This window comes from Narcine bancroftii, chromosome 7 (assembly GCF_036971445.1).
Source record: "Narcine bancroftii isolate sNarBan1 chromosome 7, sNarBan1.hap1, whole genome shotgun sequence".
Taxonomy (NCBI): domain Eukaryota; kingdom Metazoa; phylum Chordata; class Chondrichthyes; order Torpediniformes; family Narcinidae; genus Narcine; species Narcine bancroftii.
In genome coordinates, this window is record NC_091475.1 from 198,167,282 (window position 1) to 198,189,022 (window position 21,741).

Below are 21,741 nucleotides of genomic sequence, written 5' to 3' on the forward strand. Positions count from 1 at the left end.
TTACTGGGAGGCCAACATCCCAGCTCCTGCTCCTGCCAGGAGCCTCCCGGCAGCAGTGGGAGACCAACGTCCCCGCTCCTTCTAGGAGCACGAGATGGTGCCTGGTAACTAGAGGCAGTGGCGTCACTTCGCAACCTACATTGTGATTTGGAACACGTACACAGATTGTCATCACCCTCTCTCCCTCTTCAATCTCTCTCTTCCTCCCCAACGACAGCAAGCTGTGCATGAGTTCCAAATCACTTTTTTTTTTTAAAAACGGCATTGGGTCCAACAAAGCACATTTCCTTGACATCGCTACAAGAGGAGCACTGAAATGATGACGTTTAGAGGGGTGGTGACGGTGGGAAGTGATCTGCATGCACTGATTGAATGGAAGAATTTTCTTTAGGGAAGGAAAAGCAACCAGATAGACCCCAACTTACTTTTATTCAAAATTGATTACCATCATTGTAACTTTGAAATATCGTAAGTCAGAACATTGCAAGTTGGGATCTATCTGTAATATTTCTTCAAGGATTATGTTATTTACCTGGGTCAGATGAGCCACAGTGATGTCAGTTCTCACTGATATTTTCCCATCATGCAATGTATACATGAAGACTTTGTCAACTCCTGACAGCAACCTGTACACAAAAAAAATTAAGTTACAATGCAAACCATTTATCGGTAGACATAGTTTGGCGATGAAAATGATGAAATTGTCAAGAGAATTAGGTCTCCATATATAGATAAATATACAAATACCATATATGCCAGCATATAAGACAACTCATGCAAAAGACGACCCTTTGAATTTCCATCTAAAATGTAGGTTTTGAGCTATACTCGCTGTATAACACTACTCCAAGTCTGGCACTTACCAGTGACCAGTGGAGTGATACTGCTAGGCACGTTTAATATACTAATTCACAATATTTTAAAAGCAAATTACCCAGTCGAGGTTTAAATTTTGTTAGCATATTTTAAAATTAACCATCATTATCTCCTTTAACAGGCTGTTTAAAGTCTGCACAGAGCCAATGGCAGTCAGATGGACCCCGCAGGTGAATGCTGGGACTTCATTGTTACTTGGCCCAGTGGAGCGCTAAGGCTTCACTATTAAAGTTCGGATTTTAACCTTGGCAAGGTGGAGCACTGAGATTTCACTGTTAAGGTTCAGATTTTAACCTTGGTGCAGGGGAGCGCTGAGACTTGGCTGTTAAGGCTTGTATTTTATTCTTGGCGTACAAGATGACCCTTGATTTTGGGGTGACATTTTTAAAGTTCAAGGACCATCTTCTTTGCAAGGATATACAGATAAATATATATATATATATATATTTATAGGTGAATACAAAGAAATAGCTTGAGCGATGCAGAAAAGTATAGGCCCTTTGGTCCATGACGTTGTATTGGCCTATATACACCTAATCCACATCAATCTAACCCTTCCACTCATCACAGCCCTTTCCCTCCAGCTGTATGTACACAATAAACATAGGAATTAAATCCACTCAACTTTTTTCTCTACTGGTATTGGTCCTTCTGATCAAGACTGGAATAACTGAATGGTGTTTTCCAGCAACCAATGTGACTGTGTAAAAGCTATAATCAGCATTTAGGATGACCAAGTGAATATTTCCAGACAATAACATTTCTAGAAAGTGAATCTTAAGAATAGTTGAGCCTTTAAGGTAATTAAAGCAACAACAGTTTGTAGAAATGTACAAATTCCCTCAAAACTAACAACTGGTGCTTACCACAATGTTTCTCGTACAACTTGGGCTTCTGTAACAAATGTTCGCTCATCTGGATAATATAATGGATCGGAATTGTATAAATTTTGCTCCCTAGAGTGAAGAAATGTGAACAGCATCAGTAAAAATGATCAAATTGTGGAATATAATCTCTGTAAGTCATGTCAACATTTCATTATAGATTGTTCAGGGGACAAGTTACTAGTTGAAGAGTAGGGTGAACACATCTTAGAACATTAGGCAAACTTCCCTCCTCTCCATGGACTCTATCTACATTTTCTGCTGCCTAGGAAAGGCAGAACATTCTGGCGGATTCATCACATCCCAGGCATACAATTTTCTCCCTACTCCAATAGGGGAAAAGGTTCAAGACTGTGAAACCACGCAACAATGGGCTAAAAGACAGGATTTTCCCCTGTAGTCATCGGGGGAACAATGGCCTTGCTTTGTATGAAATGATCTTTCACATTGCAACTCTATATTCTGCTTTATACAGCTGTTCTACCACATATATATATATATATATATGTGTGTGTGTGTATTAGTCAAAATTTTTGGACCAATTTTCAAGGTAAAATTGAGGATCGACCATTACACAAATACTACTTTTGACCATGTTAAGTACCTGCGTAATTCAAGGCATCAGGAGCTTGGATGGGTAGGAGTGTCGCCAGGCCTGCCTGGCAAGTCTGCATTTGGGACATTGGGAGCTCGGATGGGTGGGCAGATGGCTGGGACCAGGTTTTAAGTCTACATTCAGGGCAATAGGAGCTCAGATGGGCGGGTGGGTGGCCGGAACCAGCTGGCAAGTCCACTGTTGAGGTGCCAAGCTCTGGTGAGCGAGCAGCCTAACCTAGACGAGAGTCCATGGTCGACAGTGGCATGGATAGCATAGCAGTTAGCGCAATGCTGCTGTTACGGAGCCAACGATCAGGAAGATTTGAATCCTGCACTGTTTGTAAGGAGTCTGTACGTTCTCCCTGCATCTGCATGGGTTTTCCCCAGGGGCTTCAGTTTCCTCCCACAGTTCAAAAACATACCAGGGGCTGTAGGTCAATTGGACGACATGGGCTCGCGGGCCAGAGGGCCTGTACTGTGCTTTAAATTTTTTTTAAAAAGGTGTCGAGCGCTCTGGTGGGTAGACAGCTGGAGCCATAAAGAGGGGGTTCAACTTTTACTATTAGACACGTATATAAGGTAAATTATCTGCCGGCTGCTCGCAGAATAACCCAGGTAATAATGTGACAAATAAATTTGAACTGAATTAAAATACAGGGGCAAATGCTTTCTTACCAGACAGCTGCTAAATTGGAATGTAGGTGAAAGCTGTGACTACATTTGGGTGATTTATTTGTCCAGTATTGATTGACCACGTGCTGCTCCAACCATAATTGAACTTCTGATTCACTAACTAAGTCAAAAAAAACAAATCCAATTAATCAGACAACCTTACCAAATACATTTTAATTACAAATATTCCATCAAAAACAATTCTTTAGAATGGCATTCAACTTTATGCAAGATTAGTTCTTTCACAACAGTTTTCCCAGGTTCAAGTCACTTTCAGTCCCCAAGAAGATTACACAGTTAAAAAAAAATTGGAGTAATTGTCAGGATCCATGTAATATTTTCTCCATTAAACAATACTTGAAAATATGCATGAATTCAATCCACATTTGCTTCATGACTTGCTGAATTTCCCAAGCAAGTGCACTCAATTCCAGTGTCCCATATTTGTTTCAAAATGTCTTTTCTCTTAAATATAGGAATTACGTGGAAGGAGCTCTCTGCTACATTTTCAAGTAGTAATTTTCCACCAAACTTATCTGGGCCAAGACAGAATCCTAGCCAAGCTTAATCCTATCCCTTCCTGTCTTACCACACTCAAACCCCATCAGGGTTTCAAGATAAAAGGGAGAAATCACGTGCTATCTTTCAAAAGCCATAGTCAATGCAGAGCTTGTCTTCAAGTCACTCACCCAAGGTCATCCACTGTCCTTGTAAACCAATAGGGATGCATCTTTTTACAAATAAAGAAAAATAAGAACTGTAGATTCTGGAATTGTGGAGGAACAAATAGAAGTTGGAGGGGTCCAGCGGGCCAGGCAGTATCCATGGGGAGAAAGGCTTAGTCAATGTTTCAGATCACGTCAGGAAGGGGAGATAGCAAGCATTAAAATAGACTGAGGGACCAAGAAATTAATACTGAACAACTGAAGGGGGGAGGGGCAGGGAGGGAAAGAGATGGAGAGACAGATATGGGAGTAGACACAAGTGGGTTTAAGCAAAATAGAAACAGAAAAAATATTTAGACTTTCAGGCATCTTCTTTGACTTGGCTTCGCGGACGAAGATTTATGGAGGGGGTAAATGTCCACGTCAGCTGCAGGCTCGTTTGTGGCTGACAAGTCCGATGCGGGACAGGCAGACACGGTTGCAGCGGTTGCAGGGGAAAATTGGTTGGTTGGGGTTGGGTGTTGGGTTTTTCCTCCTTTGCCTTTTGTCAGTGAGGTGGGCTCTGCGGTCTTCTTCAAAGGAGGTTGCTGCCCGCCAAACTGTGAGGCGCCAAGATGCACGGTTTGAGGCGATATCAGCCCACTGGCGGTGGTCAATGTGGCAGGCACCAAGAGATTTCTTTAGGCAGTCCTTGTACCTTTTCTTTGGTGCACCTCTGTCACGGTGGCCAGTGGAGAGCTCGCCATATAACACGATCTTGGGAAGGCGATGGTCCTCCATTCTGGAGACGTGACCCATCCAGCGCAGCTGGATCTTCAGCAGCGTGGACTCGATGCTGTCGACCTCTGCCATCTCGAGTACTTCGACGTTAGGGATGAAAGCGCTCCAATGGATGTTGAGGATGGAGCGGAGACAACGCTGGTGGAAGCGTTCTAGGAGCCGTAGGTGGTGCCGGTAGAGGACCCATGATTCGGAGCCGAACAGGAGTGTGGGTATGACAACGGCTCTGTATACGCTTATCTTTGTGAGGTTTTTCAGTTGGTTGTTTTTCCAGACTCTTTTGTGTAGTCTTCCAAAGGCGCTATTTGCCTTGGCGAGTCTGTTGTCTATCTCATTGTCGATCCTTGCATCTGATGAAATGGTGCAGCCGAGATAGGTAAACTGGTTGACCATTTTGAGTTTTGTGTACCCAATGGAGATGTGGGGGGGCTGGTAGTCATGGTGGGGATCTGGCTGATGGAGGACCTTTTGGCTGACAAGCCCATGTGATACAATTACACTCAATCAACCTACAGCCCCTGTACGTTTTTGAAAGGCAGAAGGAAACCAGAACATCCGGAGAAAACTCATACAGACAAGGGGAGAACGTACAGAGTGTGCCAGGTTTGAACCCGGGTCGCTCTCACTGTGACTGTTGCCCTAACTTCTAAGCTAGCCAAGCCATGCAAGGAGACCTTAGAGAGGTTTTGCCAGATTCAAACCCGGATCACTGGTGTTGTAAATCTGCTGCACTAACTGTTCTGTTAAATATAGATGAAAATAGTGGAACAAGGTGGGGTGGGTCCTAAATTTGGAGAAATTATTATTCATGCCATTAGATTCTAGGCTACCCAGGAGGAATATAACTTTGTTCCTTGAGTTTGTTTTTTAGCCTCACCCTAACAATGGATGAACTTGATGACATTTCTGCATGGGAATAGTGCAGAGAATTAAAATGACTGACAACCAGGAGATCCAGCTTGAGTCAAGGAAAGAGCACTGCCGCTCAATGCTGCATTTGGTCTCACTGTTGTAGAGGGGGGGAAACATCAAGTGCACCAAATGGAAGTATGTGAAACTGTGCCTCACTTGGAAGGCCTGTTTATTGCAGGGGGGGGTAGATGTTGGGATAGGGGGTGCACCTATTGCATATGGGTAGGGAGGGAAGAGAAGACTACCCAACCGAATGAATTAATGGTTTGACAACTAGATCTTTGCAGCATATACCTTTTGCAGAAACATGTGGCTCAGTTTTCTTAACATGTGCTTGTTCTTCTGGTGGAGTTTTATCAACCTGAATACCAGAATCCTCTCTGCTCAAACACTCTTGGAGGTCGTCTTCACTTTCTTCTTCAGACCACTCCTAAGAATTAACCAATATAAAACATATATAATATTAGCAATCATCTCAGAGGTTAGGGATACGTGAAAAGGTAGGGGTGCGACTAGAAGAAAAAAAAATGCCAAGTGACCAGAAACCAATATCAGGAGCGTGGGAACATTAATAATTTCAGAGATCTTGTGAAGGGAAGAATTTGAAGATTGATGCAGTGATTTAAAATTAAATTTTCGGAACACTTGGGTGGCTTAATGTAGATGATGCTCAGATAACTTTGCCAGGCTGGATTCATATGTTTCTCAACTGTCACATCCACACAGGACTCACCAAGTCTCCAAGAACACATTTGCTACAAAGTAGAGCGAGTACCTCCATTTTTGAAAGAGGAGAGAAAATAATTCGAAGCAAATTACTCACTGGAGTGTCTGGATAAGGGCCAATATCAACTCCTTCACCTTCCATCAAGTATTTCCCCCAGTCAAAGTCATCATGTTTCTCTGCAGAAAAACAAATAAGTTTTTAAAATGTGAAACAGACTTTACTCCAATAATCAGTCACTAACTTCTTCCTAACTTGTGTACAACAACATTCTCTTGTAATGGCCATCCATGCATTCCCCTATCATTTAGCACACTCTCAATTATAGCCCTCCCTTAATTTGTCAAAGATTTTCTTCAGAGCTTGCCACTTTGGTCAAGAATCCTTTACATTACATATCTTCTGCACCCCACATTGGCTTTCAAACCACCTCCCATCCAGTCTCTTCCAACATCCCCTTTGGGAATTTTATTCCACACTATGGTGGTTTGCTACCTCTCCCTCCAACTTCAAAGGATACCTGCAAAGCCATATGGACACCCTTTTACTCTCCTCTGCGTAAATTCCTCCCTTCATGCTTGGTATACATATCCCCCACCACCCTACCCCCCAAATAGAATGTATTAGGCCAAGTTATAAAAAACTGCTACCGCTGCAAAGTTCTGAAAAAAAAAAATCGACAGAGAACTACCATCAAATCATGAGCTTTAAACATTTAAATTTACATCACTGTATGACCAATTATCAGTAATAGGAATAATAATAATTATATTACAAATTATTGGCAGGCACTGAACACAATGGTGGAGGGTGGGGAGGGTCAGGAGGAGGACCACAGTCCCAAGAGCAGGAGGTTACAGGTTGATGAAGGAGGGAGGGCACAACAGCAAGCAAGGGGAGGAGGGATGGCTCTGTGAATGGAGAAGGAAGGGGTTGGAGAGCTGGAGGAAAGAAGACAAAAGGGAAAGGGAAAGGAGGGAGAACGGAAAGTAGGTTGGCAAAAACTAGTTCATGTTAATGCCATCCAGTTGGAAAGTGCCCAGATGGAAAATCAAGTGTTGCTCCTCCAATTTACAGGTGGTCTTGGTGGGACAGTACGAGGCCATGGAAAGACATGTCAGCATGGGCGTAGAGCTCGGAAATGAAGTTATTTAGGCTATTTTGATTACAATGGGACAATGGTTCATTGAGTACCTTTTAAGAATAATAAATGGAATCTTTATTCAACAGAATTTAAATTAAAGCAGCAAACATTTCTACTACATTTTAAAAATGGAGTGCGTACTCCATCTTGATTATCAATAAAGACCCATATTAAATCACATTTCAACAGCTTTTAAAAAGAACAATAATTCTAAAAGTATCACAGTATAGTAATAGCAGAAAGGTAAAGCGCTGTGAATTTGAATTTTTCAGGTTTGCATCATCACCTCAATGTTACACAATAGTCACATTTTTCATATCAATCAAGTTATCCACTGAAACCTTAATTTACAGCAACTAACTGAAACAACTTTCATTCGGACCCAAGCACACAAGGCATGACCAAGGCACCTAAATAAAATGGAGCATTTCAAAAAGTGGCCCAAAATTGATGGCTATGAGGGAGAGAAGGGTTACATTGATCTTGGAGTAGGTCAGCCCAACATAGCAGTCCGAAGAGCCCGAACTACAATAATCTGTGTTCTAATAATCAAGGCCCGCCAGCTGACATGGACATTTACCCCTCCATAAATCTTCGTCCGTGAAGCCAAGCCAAAGAAAGAGAAAGAATAATCAAGGGCACAGAAGATTTTCAGTTTTCTCCTCAGCTTCCTGATGCACAGTTTCTATCTGAAGTACTTCCTTCAGATAAAATAGGAAGCAAATACAATTAAAACAAAAATTAGAAAATTCTGGACAAGAACAGCTGTCGAGGATTGTTTTAGACCTTGTGAGCCTTTTCTAAAATCCAAGGTCTGACTGAAGGATGTAACTCTAAAAATTAGGATTTGCTATTTCTTCTGGACTGTTGGTCAACTACTTATGGGCTTATTTAAATGAAATAAAGGTTAGAAGCATACCTGAAAATTGTTCACATCTAACTCGTCCAAATCAAGAGGTAACTTTATTGTTAAAAAACAGCATTCACTGACCAACGTGGGGAACATTAATCAAAAATTTGAGCTCTAGTACACCCATTGGGAACACAAGGACTGCTAATACTTCAGAGATAGCCAAGTGCTTATGCATCAGTCTGTGGTGCAAATACAGCAACATTCTGTATGGCATAATTAACGTAGCAGTTAGCACAACACTGTTAAGAGTGTCAGAAACCAGAATCGGGTTCGAATCCGGTGCTGTAAGGAGATTGTACGTTCTCCCTTTGACTGCATGGGTTTCCTGTAGGTGCTCAGGTTACCTACCACCGTTCAAAAACATTCCAGAGGTTGGAGGTCAATTGGGTATCATTGGGAGGCACAGGCTCGTGGGCCAAAAGGCCCTATTAACGTGTTTTATGTCTAAATTTAAAATTTTTAAATTCCCAATCATCCACGATCTGACTATTCAGAAACCCTAATGATTCAACATCTAACTCACTCGATGATGTTTGTCCATTCCCTTCCCACTCATCAAGGCCCTGGTTCCCATGTTACATTCCCACTCACCAGGGCACCAGTTCCCACGTTCCCGCCCAACCTACCTGGCTTACTGGATAATTCAGCATGTTGTGCAACATCAAATTAAAAATAGTTGATTACAAGAGTGCTGAGGTATCAATAGAAATGGCAACCAATAGTCAGGATAATCTAATTTGGCCATAAACATACTATATTATCAGAGTTTTACTATTGATAGAAGGATTAATAATAGTCACTTGCCTTCTTCCTTCTTTCTTGGTTTCTCGGAATACTGGGAATTGGAAGGTGAATCTGAAAGGGCCAGCAAGAGAGATAGTATAGCATAGTGCTCTTTGGTCTGGAAAACACGGATAAAATAAAACCGTTTCAAATAATAGTTGTAAGAATCATTCACAAAAAAGCTACTTTCAAGTCAATCAACTTTTTAAAACATGGATGCAAAATATTTAACAGAACATGCTTTGTTTTTCTAAAAAATTATAATTTTCACCCTTACTTCATTTTGTAACTTGTGGAAGGGTGAAGCTAACACTTGCAATAAGAACAGGTGACCCCCAAATTTTCTTGTTCTGTAAGATTTTCCAAAGTCCACCCCTCCTTTAAAGATTATAACATTTCATCAAATGTAATGAGCTTACTCAGATGTAACTGCCCAGCAGCGAGTCTCATTCAGGACTATATCCTTCACATTGATCAGAGTTTAACATATTGTAATAAGAAGTGGGAATCTTGCCCCCCCATCTATTGCAACCTCACAGTATCAGTTGCGGACTACCATGTTCTGTTCTGACCAATTGTTTATCTAATTGAAACCAATTACAAACTATAGCCCTGCTGGAAATTTTAAAAGACCGATGCAGAAAGCCGAAAAATAAAAACAGGAAGAGCTGGAACCACTCAGCCAGTCAGGCAACATCTGCAGGAAAGAGAAACAAATTTCTGAGGTCAAGGATCTTGTGTCAGAAGGAGTCACGTGATGAAGTAGTGGCTGGTCGGGAAAACCAGCCCTCTCCAGGAAAATAGGAAAAAAGTTAGGAAACAGCAAAGCACAACAAAAATAGAATATAAGAAATAGAAGATAAAGATACAGAGAAGAGAAAGAAGATGGCTTCCAAGAAGGAGAAAGTAAGAACAACTGGAAAAAAAGTTAAAAAGTCATTGGAGAAGAAAGAAGAAGGCCTTACCTGCATGAAGAAACAGGACGCTGTGGTGAAGAGGAGCGCCTGACCCTCGAGGTCAGTGCCTGCTCTGCGGAGTCGCGACTCACCAGCCGGTACACTACAAAAATGGCTCTTGGAGCCAAACAAAAGTGCGCAATCAAAGGAGAAAGAGGACACCAGTGGGAGGGGGGCTCAGCAGAGGAGCGGGCTGTCACAGAGCGAGCAGCTGAGGGACGCCCGACATCAGGGCTTTCAACTGGAGGGCAAGGAACAACAGACGAGCAGCACAGGAGGGACCAGCAACAAGAGGCCCAGCAAGAAGAGGCCTGACAAAGAGATATAAGCAGCTCATCATGAAAAACAGAAGAGACACAGACACAAAGAAGAGAAGAAGAAGACACAAACACAGATACAGACACAGGAGGAAGAAGACGACCAAGATCTTCACAGAGAAATAAAAGGTAAAACTGAAAAGAATAGAGATAAAATATTTTTTGAAGAACAAATGAGATCAGTAAAAGAATGGTCATCATTAGAATTTAATGCAATTAAAAGGAAAATGAAAAGAATAGAAGAAAAAATGAAAAGGTTAGAACTGGTAATGACAGAAATAAGGAAGAGAGAATGTGGAAGAGCGTGAAACGGCTGTAGAAATGGAAGTAAATGTCTTGAGAAAAATTGGAAGAAAGTGACAAAAAAATTAAAGAGACACAGAGTTGTTATCTCGAAAATTGATATGTTGGAAAATTATAGTAGGCGAAACAACATAAAAATAGTGGGCCTGAAGGAGGGTGAAGAAGGAAGGAAAGAAGGAATTTACAAAAGGATGGATCCCGAAGGTCCTGGAAATGACAGAAATGCAGTAAGAAATGGAAATAGAAAGGGCACACAAGAGCATCAAAAACCAAGATCCATCTTACACGACAAGAGTAAATATACTGGAACGGGCAAGGAATAAAGTTAGAGAAGATAATAAACCATTGGAATACAAGGGTCAAAAAGTATTTTTTCTTAAAGAGGAGGAAGGAATTTGATACAGCGAAATCAACTTTATGGAAAAAAGGTTACAAATTCATGTAAGACATCCAGCAGTGCTTAAAATATTTATACCCGGGGAGCAAAACAGACTGTTCTCAGATCCAGAGAAAGCACAAGAATTCGCAGAACGTTGGCAGGACAGGAGAAGAGATGAAGAGTTGTAACAAGAATGAAGAATGGCGATAAAGTATATATAAAGATGTAAAAACAATGTATATGTAAAGAACTAAAGAGGGAAAAGAGAAGGGAAGGAAGGGAGTAAGGGGGAGGGGGGGGAAAAAGAGAGAGACCTTTGTTATATGTGTTAAAAAAAGTGTTTTCTGGAGAGGGCTGGGTAGAGGGGGAATAACTGCACTGCAAAATCAGTTGACGCTGCAAACAAGATCGCAATCCAAATGAAAAGGGGAGTTGTGGTTGCCCGGCAAGGGATATGGGGCCACTCAGGAGGGTGGAAGTGGGAACTGCGGGAGTACTTTATGTCTTAAATGTGTTGTCGTACATTAAGTGTAATAAGAGAAAACTAAGAAATGAAAATAGGGAAAAGGGGGATGGAGGTGGTGAAGAGATGGAAAAGAGGTGTATGCAAAATATAAGATGGCCATGTTGAACTATATGACTATAAACATTAATGAAATACATAACCAAATTAAAAGGAAGAGGCTACTAAATTTATTGAAGAAGGAAAAAATAGCATTTGTGCAGGAAACACATCTAACTGAAGCGGAACATAACAATTTAAAATAACAAATAACAAATTAAAGAGAAACTGGGTAGAGCACATAACGGCGGCATCCTATAACTCAAAAGCTAGAGGTGTAGCCATACTAGTTAAAAAAATGTACCAATCAAAATAGAGGAGGAAATAATAGCCCCAGCAGGGAGGTATGCAATGATAAAGTGTCAGATAGACTCAGAATTTTGGAATTTGCTCAATATATATGCACCTAACGAGGAGGATCAAAAGTTTATGCAGGATTTTTTTTGTTGAAGATTGCAGACACACAGGGAAATATATTGATAGGAGGGGATTTTAACCTTAATTTGGACCCAATGTTGGATAAAACTGGACACAAGTAAAAAGAATAAAGTAACCAAATTTATGGTTAAATCAATCCAGGAAATGAAAATGAATAAATGTATTCCATTGGAAAAAAATAACATATAATTTAAAAAATAAAGTCACAATGTTTGAGCAAATTTGGGAACCATACATGGAACATATCAGAGAGAGCTTGCCTATGACCTCCATCCCCTAAAATGAGAATGAAAATGATAAGAAGACAAAATGACTAGATTCAGTGTGTAATAAATAGATGACACATTTTTCTTTTTTATTTTCCTTTGTGTGAAAATATTGTCTTATGGTTTTATTATATTGTATATGTTGAATATTAATGGGTTATGGAGGGAGGTGGGTAGAGGGGAGGGAGGTGGGTAGAGGGGAGGGAGGGAAAGTGGGAAAAAAAAAGGGACAAAAGACCACTGTGTAAATTTAATGAGAAACGTTTGTACCTATTTTGGTTGATATGGTTCATCGAGTGAAAAATTTAAAAAAGGATCTTATGTCAGCAGAGGGTCATCTTTTCAATCTGCAACCCGTAAGTCAAATTTGTTCTTCTTTCCATAGAAGCTGCCTGATCTGTGAGAGCTTACAGCATTGTCTGTTTTATTAAGCATAACTTGCTTGGTAAAATTTTAGATTGGAGACATTAACACCCCTTACTTGTGTCATACAAAAATAGTACAGTAGAATCTCCATTATCTGGCAACTATGGGGATCACGGATGCTGCATACCTGAATTTTCCGGATGATTGAGACACACTGTTAAAATGCCTAACTAATACACCTGCATTAAGAATTCACATTTTAGGAGGAGTCACGTGATGGAGTAGTGGCCGGACGGTGAACTCCAGCCCTCTCCAGAAAAGTCGGGAAAAACAAGAGAAAACACAAAGGCACAGAAATAAAAGTTACAGAAAAGTGAGTATAAAGGTGGAAAGAAGATGGCGACAAAAAAAGAAAAATCGAAAGCAACGGCAAGAAGAGAGGAAGAGAAGACAAAGGAGGAAAAAGGTGAAGGCCTTACCTGTCCGAAGAGGCCCGCTGCGGAGAGAGAAACCCGCTCCCTCAGGTCGGTAAATAATGGACTACAAAAATGGCTCGCTGAGCCGATGCGAATGAAAAAAAACACACCGACGGGAGGGGGGACCAGCTGGGGAGTCGATCTCCACAGCCGGCAACGACAGCTGCAGAACACCTGCAGCAAGAAGAGACCACAGAAGACAATAGAAACAAGAAAGAAGAGGAGGAAAGGGCAACAAAGAAACAACAGATGGTCAACCCAGAGGAAGAAGAAGAGGAAGAGTACAGTGAAATAGAAGAAGAAAAGATAGGCAAGGCAAAGGATATACTTGCTCTTATTAAAGGATACATGGAGTCATTTAAAGAATGGCAAACACAGGAATTTAAGGATTTAAGAAAAAGAATAAACAACACAGAAGAGAAAATAAATAAAATGGAGATGACCTTAACAGAAATGGGAAAAAAAATGGACAAGATGGAAGAGCGGGCAGTAGCAGCAGAAATGGAGGTAGAAGACTTAAAAAAGAAATTGGAGAAATCTAATAAAAAAACTAAAGAGACACAAGAACTACTAGCTCAAAAAATAGATACAATGGAAAACCATAACAGAAGAAATAACATAAAGATAGTGGGCCTTAAGGAAGATGAAGAAGGCAAGAATATGAGGGAGTTTATAAAAGATTGGATCCCTAAGACCCTAGGATGTCCAGAACTACAGCATGAAATGGAAATAGAAAGGGCACATAGAGTATTGGCCTCTAAACCACAACCACAACAAAAACCAAGATCTATTGTAGTAAAATTCCTAAGATATACTACAAGAGAAAAGGTACTGGAGAAGACAATGGAAAAAGTAAGAGAGGGCAACAAACCACTGGAGTATAAAGGGCAAAAAATCTTCATTTATCCAGATATAAGTTTTGAACTCCTAAAGAAGAGAAAAGAGTTCAATACAGCAAAGGCGATTTTATGGAAGAAAGGGTATAAATTTATACTAAAGCATCCAGCGGTATTGAAAATATTTATTCCAGGACAACAAAACAGACTATTCTCGGATCCAGAAGAAGCACGAAAATTTGCAGAACAATTACAAAAATAGACTGAGGGAGGAAGACGGGTAATGAGAGTTAAAATGATCACGATTGATATGTATGTGGGTAAAGACAAAAATAGACTGAGGGATGAAGACGGGTAATGAGAGTAAAAATGATCACGATTGATATGTATGCGGGTAAAGAGGTATAAGAGTGAATAGAGACAATGAGCATACATGAATGTATCTGTACTTAGAGGAAAATATAGATAGTATAGACAAGAATTAATAAGGGAAGGTAATGGAATAGAGAGAATAAGGAGGGAATTAAAAGAGGGACCTTTGTGACATATGAAAAGTGAAATCTTTTCTGGGGGAGGCGGGGTGGGGGGAAATAGCGGTCACTGCAAAATCAGTTGACGCTTGCGAGTGGATTCGCAAATCCAAATGGAGAGGGGAGATGTGGTTGTCCGACAAGGGATAAAGGACAACTCAGGAGGTGAAGGGGAGATTGGGGATAAATAAGATAGAAATAGGAGAATAAGGAAAATGTTAGATGTTGTAGGAATGTTGTCTTATAAAGAGTTGAAAATAAGAAAACAGAAATGGAAAAGGAGGAAAAGTAATGATGGAAAAACGGAAAGAGAAGATAAACAAAATATAAAAGGGCTACGCTGAACTATATGTCTTTAAATATTAATGGAATACATAACCAAATTAAAAGGAAGAAATTACCAAATTTAAATGAATAAATGTATTCCATTAGAAAAAATAACATATTGGTTAAGAAATAATATTGAAATATTCGAACAAGTATAGGAGCCTTACATTAAATACAATAGCGAAAACCTACCGGGGACAAACATTACCTAAGTTGATGGAAGGAGAAGGAAAGAAAAGAATGGACTCTGTAGAATTTCTGGTGTAATTTTGTTGAATGACAACATTGTCTGACTGGCTTAATGCAACCTAGATTGTATACCTAAAATGGATGAGAGGGGGGGGGTGGGGGAGTGGTTTGGGAGGAAAGGGGGGGGGAGAGAAAAAGTCACTGTATATGTGTGAAAAAGAAATAGTGTATATCATGGCTAATGTGATTTATGGTGTGAAAAATAAAAAAATTTAAAAAAAAAAGAATTCACATTTTAAAAGAAAAAAAGGCAGTGCAAAATGTAAAGTAATTTGGAAAAAAAAATCAGTATTGTAGTATTTAATTATGTAAACTTCATTTTAATTAGATAATTCCTGTAAATAACAAAATATAAATTCGAACACCAGTCGCTAGCACTGTAACACCATTACACTAATCAGGCCACTGTCATAATTAACATGCCCTCCCACAAGTTGATGGATAAAGCCTTACTAATATACCTTATACAAATAAAGATAAAGATTCTTACTAGGCAGGGACAGGGAGACACTTTTGGAGAGTCACCCCAGCAATGAGCAGAATTGGCTGGCCCTTTTTCCTGGGGGCTGCCAACTTTATTGCCAAAGACAACTTTTTCAAAAAATAGTCAAACAGCTGTTGAGGGAGGGGCACAATCGGGGCCCTCTGCTGGCTGAATGTTTGCTCTTATCTTCACCAAGGGTTTGTGTGTTGCTTTGGAGAACATTTACAATTTCAAACTTCTATTTAAAATTTTATTCATTCTTATTTTTAATTTTTTTTTTTATTTATTTCCTCAGGGGTTTTTTTGTCAGTTGTTTGCATTTCCGGTTGATTTAAATTGATTTAAATGGGGATTCTACTGTATAAACACATATTTAAACACCATTTTTATGAAGTCTTGCTGAGTTCTCTTCTTCGTCTTCAAGTACTGTCAAGTTGAAAGCAATTCTTGTTTCCTTCCCATTCCCAGCAAACTTGGTCATCAACAATACAAATAAAAAATGAAATTGTGTAATTTAGCAAGTAGCAGATTTAAAAAGGGCTACTTTTATTTTCATCCTGAATGATATAGAATTCTGCATAATATTATCAAAATGCAAAATAATTAATCAAGTAGCACACAAACCAAAGTTTTCACTGTATCACGGAGGCAAAAAGGTACCTGGTAGGAATGAAGCTGACAATGGACTTCTCAGATTTTGTATGAAAGAAAATAAGGAAACATAGATCAAGGTAACAGACTTTTTTAAAAAAATGTATATTTAAAATGCAGCCCAATCTTTGATGACTTAATCAAGTTTTTATTCACTGAGCAAATCAATGGATTGTTTACCGAACTCTGAAAGAGGTTCAACAGGAATATATTTGACAGGCCTTCAGGATTAAAGTTAGTGTTTCACAGCTATTCTAAAATAATTCACTCATGAGTCCAGAGAAGGAAGCAGGAACTTACAGATAACATGGAGAAGGATGTGAAAGACAGATTATTGCCATTGAATCGAGAACTTGGGAGATATGAGCTGGTGGCTTGGTGTTCATCTGTGGGGGTCATGGTCCAGAGGGAGGTATGAGATGTCAGAAAGCTGGCATCTAGCCTCTGCAAAGTGGATATCAGGGCACTTGACCACAAGGTCAGCTTGGTTAGCTATTACAGTACCAGTGACTTGGGTTCAAATTCAGTGCTGTCTGTAAGGAAGGTGTACATTCTCCCATGTCTGTGTGGGTTTTTAAAATATATCACAGTAACAGGCCCTGCAATCCTCACGTTTTGAAGGATGGCAGGAAACCAGGGCAGACACGAGAAGAATGTACAACTCCTTACAGACAGCATTAGATTTGATCTCGGGTCGCTGGTGCTATAACAGTGTCACCCTAGCAACTAAACTAGCCATGCCGCCCTGTTCTCTGGCTTTCCCCAAGTGCTCTGGTTTCCTCTCATCATCCAAAATGTATAGGGTTGTAAGTTAATTTGGGTGTAACTGGGTGGTATAGGTATAAATGGCTGGAATCAGCTTCTACTGTGCTGTGAATAAAATTTAAACAGCATCCCCTTGTCAGTAGATTTGATGACAAGGTCAGAACTATTCAGAAGTGAGTGGATTGCTGTGCATTCATCAGGGGTGAATTTGGAATGAGCTAAGGGAGTGGTGAGGTCAAGGTGGTTAATGTCAAAACACCAAATGTAAATGAATAAATCAAGGTCTTGCAGTATTTTGACGCTGGATTAAATATCTCTGGTTGTGGATTCCCATCTACTGTTTCATTGCAGCAGAAGACTAACCAGGTATGCTTACTGAGTGCCTACTTATAAAAAGGTAGCTCAAAATTGATCATTCAATTGATCAACCCTAAACAAACCCATTCACAAAACCAATCCCACCTTATATTTCAGTATCACCTCCATCAAAACCCTCGCCACCACTCCTTCAATGTACCATCCCACAAGCACATACTCTGGGAGGGGAGTGTTTGAGATGAGAGAAGGGGTCAAGGGTGAGGGGTGAAGATTCCTTGTCAAAGAACATAGAGCACTACAGCATAGGCCCTTCAGCTCACAAAGTTTGTGTCGAACGCATTGCCAAATTAAACCAAATTTCTTCCACTTGTACAAGATTCATATCCCTGTACTCCCTGAATATTCATATGAATATCTAAAATGCTCTCATTATACAGCAACCGGCAGCCTCAAGTAAAAGGCAAAAAAAATCTGCATCAACCAATCCCTGTAGGTTTTTGGGGGGGTGGGGTGGGGGAAGTGGTTAGGTTTACTGTATCTGTTTCCACCACTATCCCTGGCAACCTGCTCCAAGGATTTACAACTCTCTGTGCAAAAAAATCTGTCCCACTCATCATTTAATTTACCCCTTCTTAACTTAAGTGCATGAAATATGACAGACCACTGACATCTAATTTCACCAACTAAACTAGATCAAAAGACATCAGATTACCTTTGTCCCTTCAACGGTCTCCAGAGGCAACTCCAAAAATTCCTCAGTTAACCTCCGCCAGCTTACAGCTTTTGGGAGCTCTGAATGAATAGTAAGTTTCTCATGGATACTAAGAATTAAAGAAAATGTGCATCAATCAACACATTTAACAATTTTTATAAAACAAAGTCAGTAGTTATAAGTGGAACACCTTACCCATCAATCACACGTGTTATTTTGTTGCTGTCAACATCGAGAAACTGATGGAATCTGAAAATATAAATTAAGTGCTAAATCAAAATCTTATGCAATAGGAAATTTGGAATAATGATTGGTTTGCATCATAGATAAAATACCATCTCTCATAAAATTTACCAGAAGGTGCAGGGATTAACAACTGATTTTTTTTCTTGCAATTTATTTTAAATATAAAATAATTTTTATTCTATTTGCATGTCGTCCAAGATGAAGATATGGTCTACTTTTCTGTGCATTCAAAAAGACTTGAAAAGGAAAAAAGTGATGAATCCAGAACAAGCTTCCTTGTTGAAAGGTCATCAACCTGAAATGTTTAACTTTGTTTTTCACTGCACAGATGCTGAATGATTTGAGCATTGTCATCTTTTCAGATTTATTGTTAGAGTAATACTTGACATCACATACAACGCTGAGATTTTTTTTTCCTGCGGGCAAGGCAAAATGACCACTTATTGGTAGTGCAAAAAACTGTACTCAACATACACATGTTAAAAAAAAAATCCAGAAATGTAAACAAACTGTGCATTACAGAGAGATTTTTTTTTAAATCAATAAAGTGCAAGAGTCCTTAAATTAGTTCCTGATTGAATTTGCTGTTGAGGAATCTGATGGTGTATTTTAGATTTTCAGCGTTTGCAGAATTTGATGCTGGATTAAATATCTCTGGTTGCGGATTCCCCTCTACTATTTCACTGCAGCAGACTAACCAGGTGTGCTTACTGAGTTCCTATTTATAGGAAGGTAGCTCCAAATTGATCATTTACTTGATTAACCCTTAAAAAAACCGTCACAAAACCAATCCCAACTTGTATTGCAACATCTCCCTCCATCAAAACCCTCACTATCACTCCTTCAACATATCAACCCACTCAGTCCTATCAACAGCCCACCCAACCCCAATAGCACCCTGCACTTCACCACTCACCCCAAAATCCACTCAACCCCCTTTACGTGTGCCCACCTACTCACTCTGATCCCAACTTCTGCATCACATCACTTTTCTCACTCACTGCCACCCCCTTCATCCACCAGCAACTAATTTCTCTTCTCACTGCAACTAATTCGCCCTGACCTGACTCTCCCCCACTTCGCCCTCTTTCACACTGCTGCCCCTTCTTGCTCATCACCCCCTCCCTCATCCCGTAGCCCTTCCTCACTCTCGTTCACCTCACTGCTCCCTCACCTCAGTCCACCCTCCCAACTTGCATTCCCTACCCCTCATTCTCACCCCTCCCCTCCTTACCCACCCTTTCTTCGCTGTTGCCTCACTTCACTGCCCACCCTCCACTTCTTATGACCTTACCCCTCATCCTCCCCCCCCACCCCCGCTGCCCTTTCTTACCCACCCTCCTTCACGCCGCCCCATAATATCCTTGCACTACCCCCTTCACCCTCTTCAACCCACCAACCCTTCACCCCTGCCATCCCTTCACTCCTCCCCACCCCCTTCATCGTTCGGGCCTCACCCCTACACCCCACCGTTGCCCCCTTCACCACTTTGCCCCCCCCCTCCCCCCCTCCCCCCCTCCCTCCACCCCTCCAGTTACCTGACATTGGACCAGGCGTACTGCAGTGCGATCTGGAAATCAGGGTCCTCCTCCGGAACTCCAGTGACTTGCCGGATCAACCTCTTCAAATCCTTTTCGAACCTGTTCCAAAGCGCCATACTTGCAAACAAATTAAACCACCCCCCCCCCCTTTTTTTTTGAGACCCCAGTTGTCAAAACTCCGCCAGAGGAGGCGCAAAGCAGCCCGGAAGTATTCGATCGCTCAGCCGGAAGTATTCGTTCGCGCAGCCGGAAGTATTCGTTCGCGCAGCCGGAAGTATTCGTTCGCGCAGCCGGAAGTACTACCTTCTGTTCCCGCCAGGGTTGGTGCCGTCGTCATGGAGACGTCAGGTCGCTACCGGGGAAAGGTACGGTTTTATTTATTCCAGAAGTGGGAGGGGAGGATATCAAACATCGAGGTGTCTATGAGGGTGAAGAGACCCTACCCGAAACGTTGACTGACCATTGCTACCGAGGGAGGACCTTCCATCGAACAATTACAGGCCACTCAGGTCGATGCCGGGCCCATGGCTTTCCTCGTCTCACTGACCTGCACCCCCCCCTCCCTCCCCCCTTCCCCTCCCTCCCTCCCCCCTTCCCCTCCCTCCCTCCCCCCTTCCCCTCCCTCCCTCCCCCCTTCCCCTCCCTCCCTCCCCCCTTCCCCTCCCTCCCTCCCCCCTTCCCCTCCCTCCCTCCCCCCTTCCCCTCCCTCCCTCCCCCCTTCCCCTCCCTCCCTCCCCCCTTCCCCTCCCTCCCTCCCCCCTTCCCCTCCCTCCCTCCCCCCTTCCCCTCCCTCCCTCCCCCCTTCCCCTCCCTCCCTCCCCCCTTCCCCTCCCTCCCTCCCCCCTTCCCCTCCCTCCCTCCCCCCTTCCCCTCCCTCCCTCCCCCCTTCCCCTCCCTCCCTCCCCCCTTCCCCTCCCTCCCTCCCCCCTTCCCCTCCCTCCCTCCCCCCTTCCCCTCCCTCCCTCCCCCCTACCCCCACTCATCCCCCCTCCCACCCCCACTCATGTGCCCGTCCAAATTCCTCTTAAATGTTAAAATTGAGCCCGCATTTCAGCTGGAAGCTTCCCCCACTCTCTGTCACTCAAGATCCCCCCTGCTGTTCCCTCTAAACTTTTCACCCTAAACCCATGCCCTCTGGTTTGGATCTCAGTGGAAAAACCCTATCTGCATTTACTCTGTCTATCCTCCTCATAATTTTAAGTCAAAAGTCCCCTCATTCTCCTACACTCCAGGGAACAAAACCTTTTAACCTGAAACTCAGTTCCTGAAGTCTGAGCCACATCGTCTCTGCATTCTTTCCATCTTATTCCTATATTTCCTGTGACCAAAAATGCACACAATCCTCCAAAACTGGCCTCACCAAGGTCTTAGACAACTTTAACATCACATCTCAACTCCGGTTCCCAGTCGACATTCAACATGCCTGCATCTGTAGCTTTGTGTTTCTCTCTGTGGTTGATTGGCTGCAACCTCGCTTGTAACCAGCCACAAATCAACAAATACAATGACAAAAGTAAAACACGAAAATCTGTAGACAAATGATGGATAAACTCAGCAGGTCAAAGATACATAACCAACATTTCAGGCTTGAGCACTTCATCAGGGTATGGGAAAATATCGGCTGGTGCCAGAACTAAATGGTACGGGGGAGGGGCAGGAGGCGAAGCACAGTTGCACAGACAGAAAGTGATAGGTGGATAAGGAAGGAAGGGAGGGGCATACTAGCAAGTAGGGGGGAGCAGGGATGTCTCTGTGGATGGAGAGGGAAGAGGGTAGGGAGTGGAGGAAAGAAGATAACAAGAAAGAGAAGAGAGGGAGAACAGAGGCTAGCAGAAACCAGGGAAGATGATATTAATGCCATCCATTTGTAGAGTGCCCCGACAGAAAATCAAGTGTCACGCATCCTCTTGGGATAGTACATATTGTATATGATATGTTTTACTGAATGCAATGAAAAAGTGACAGAAATTTATTTTAATCCCAATTGTGTTGCTTGATAAATAAAAATTGCAACTTTTCAGTATTTTAATTGGGCTGCTTGTGTAAGTCTGTGCATTACAATGCAGTTC

At 41.7% G+C, this 21,741-nt stretch overlaps 1 protein-coding gene across 3 annotated transcripts in view; it reads right to left on the reverse strand.

The window, feature by feature from the left end:
• Positions 1 to 21,115, reverse strand: part of tubgcp5 (tubulin gamma complex component 5) — a 66,099-nt gene extending 44,984 nt beyond the window's left edge. The window contains exons 1-11 of one of the 3 annotated variants that reach the window (XM_069891917.1): positions 21,033 to 21,115; positions 19,670 to 20,024; positions 18,081 to 18,134; positions 17,886 to 17,994; positions 9,916 to 10,023; positions 8,972 to 9,068; positions 6,210 to 6,289; positions 5,681 to 5,816; positions 3,033 to 3,150; positions 1,743 to 1,832; positions 533 to 626 (exon numbers count right to left, since the gene is read on the reverse strand). In XM_069891917.1, the coding sequence (XP_069748018.1) occupies positions 533 to 626; positions 1,743 to 1,832; positions 3,033 to 3,150; positions 5,681 to 5,816; positions 6,210 to 6,289; positions 8,972 to 9,068; positions 9,916 to 10,023; positions 17,886 to 17,994; positions 18,081 to 18,134; positions 19,670 to 19,788 (1,005 nt within the window). In that variant the 5' untranslated portion in view covers positions 19,789 to 20,024; positions 21,033 to 21,115. Of the gene's footprint in view, positions 1 to 532; positions 627 to 1,742; positions 1,833 to 3,032; positions 3,151 to 5,680; positions 5,817 to 6,209; positions 6,290 to 8,971; positions 9,069 to 9,369; positions 9,416 to 9,915; positions 10,024 to 17,885; positions 17,995 to 18,080; positions 18,135 to 19,669; positions 20,025 to 21,032 lie in introns of those variants that run through there. The other 2 variants (XM_069891918.1, XM_069891919.1) reach the window with 2 other exon arrangements.
• Positions 21,116 to 21,741: the final 626 nt, after the last annotated feature.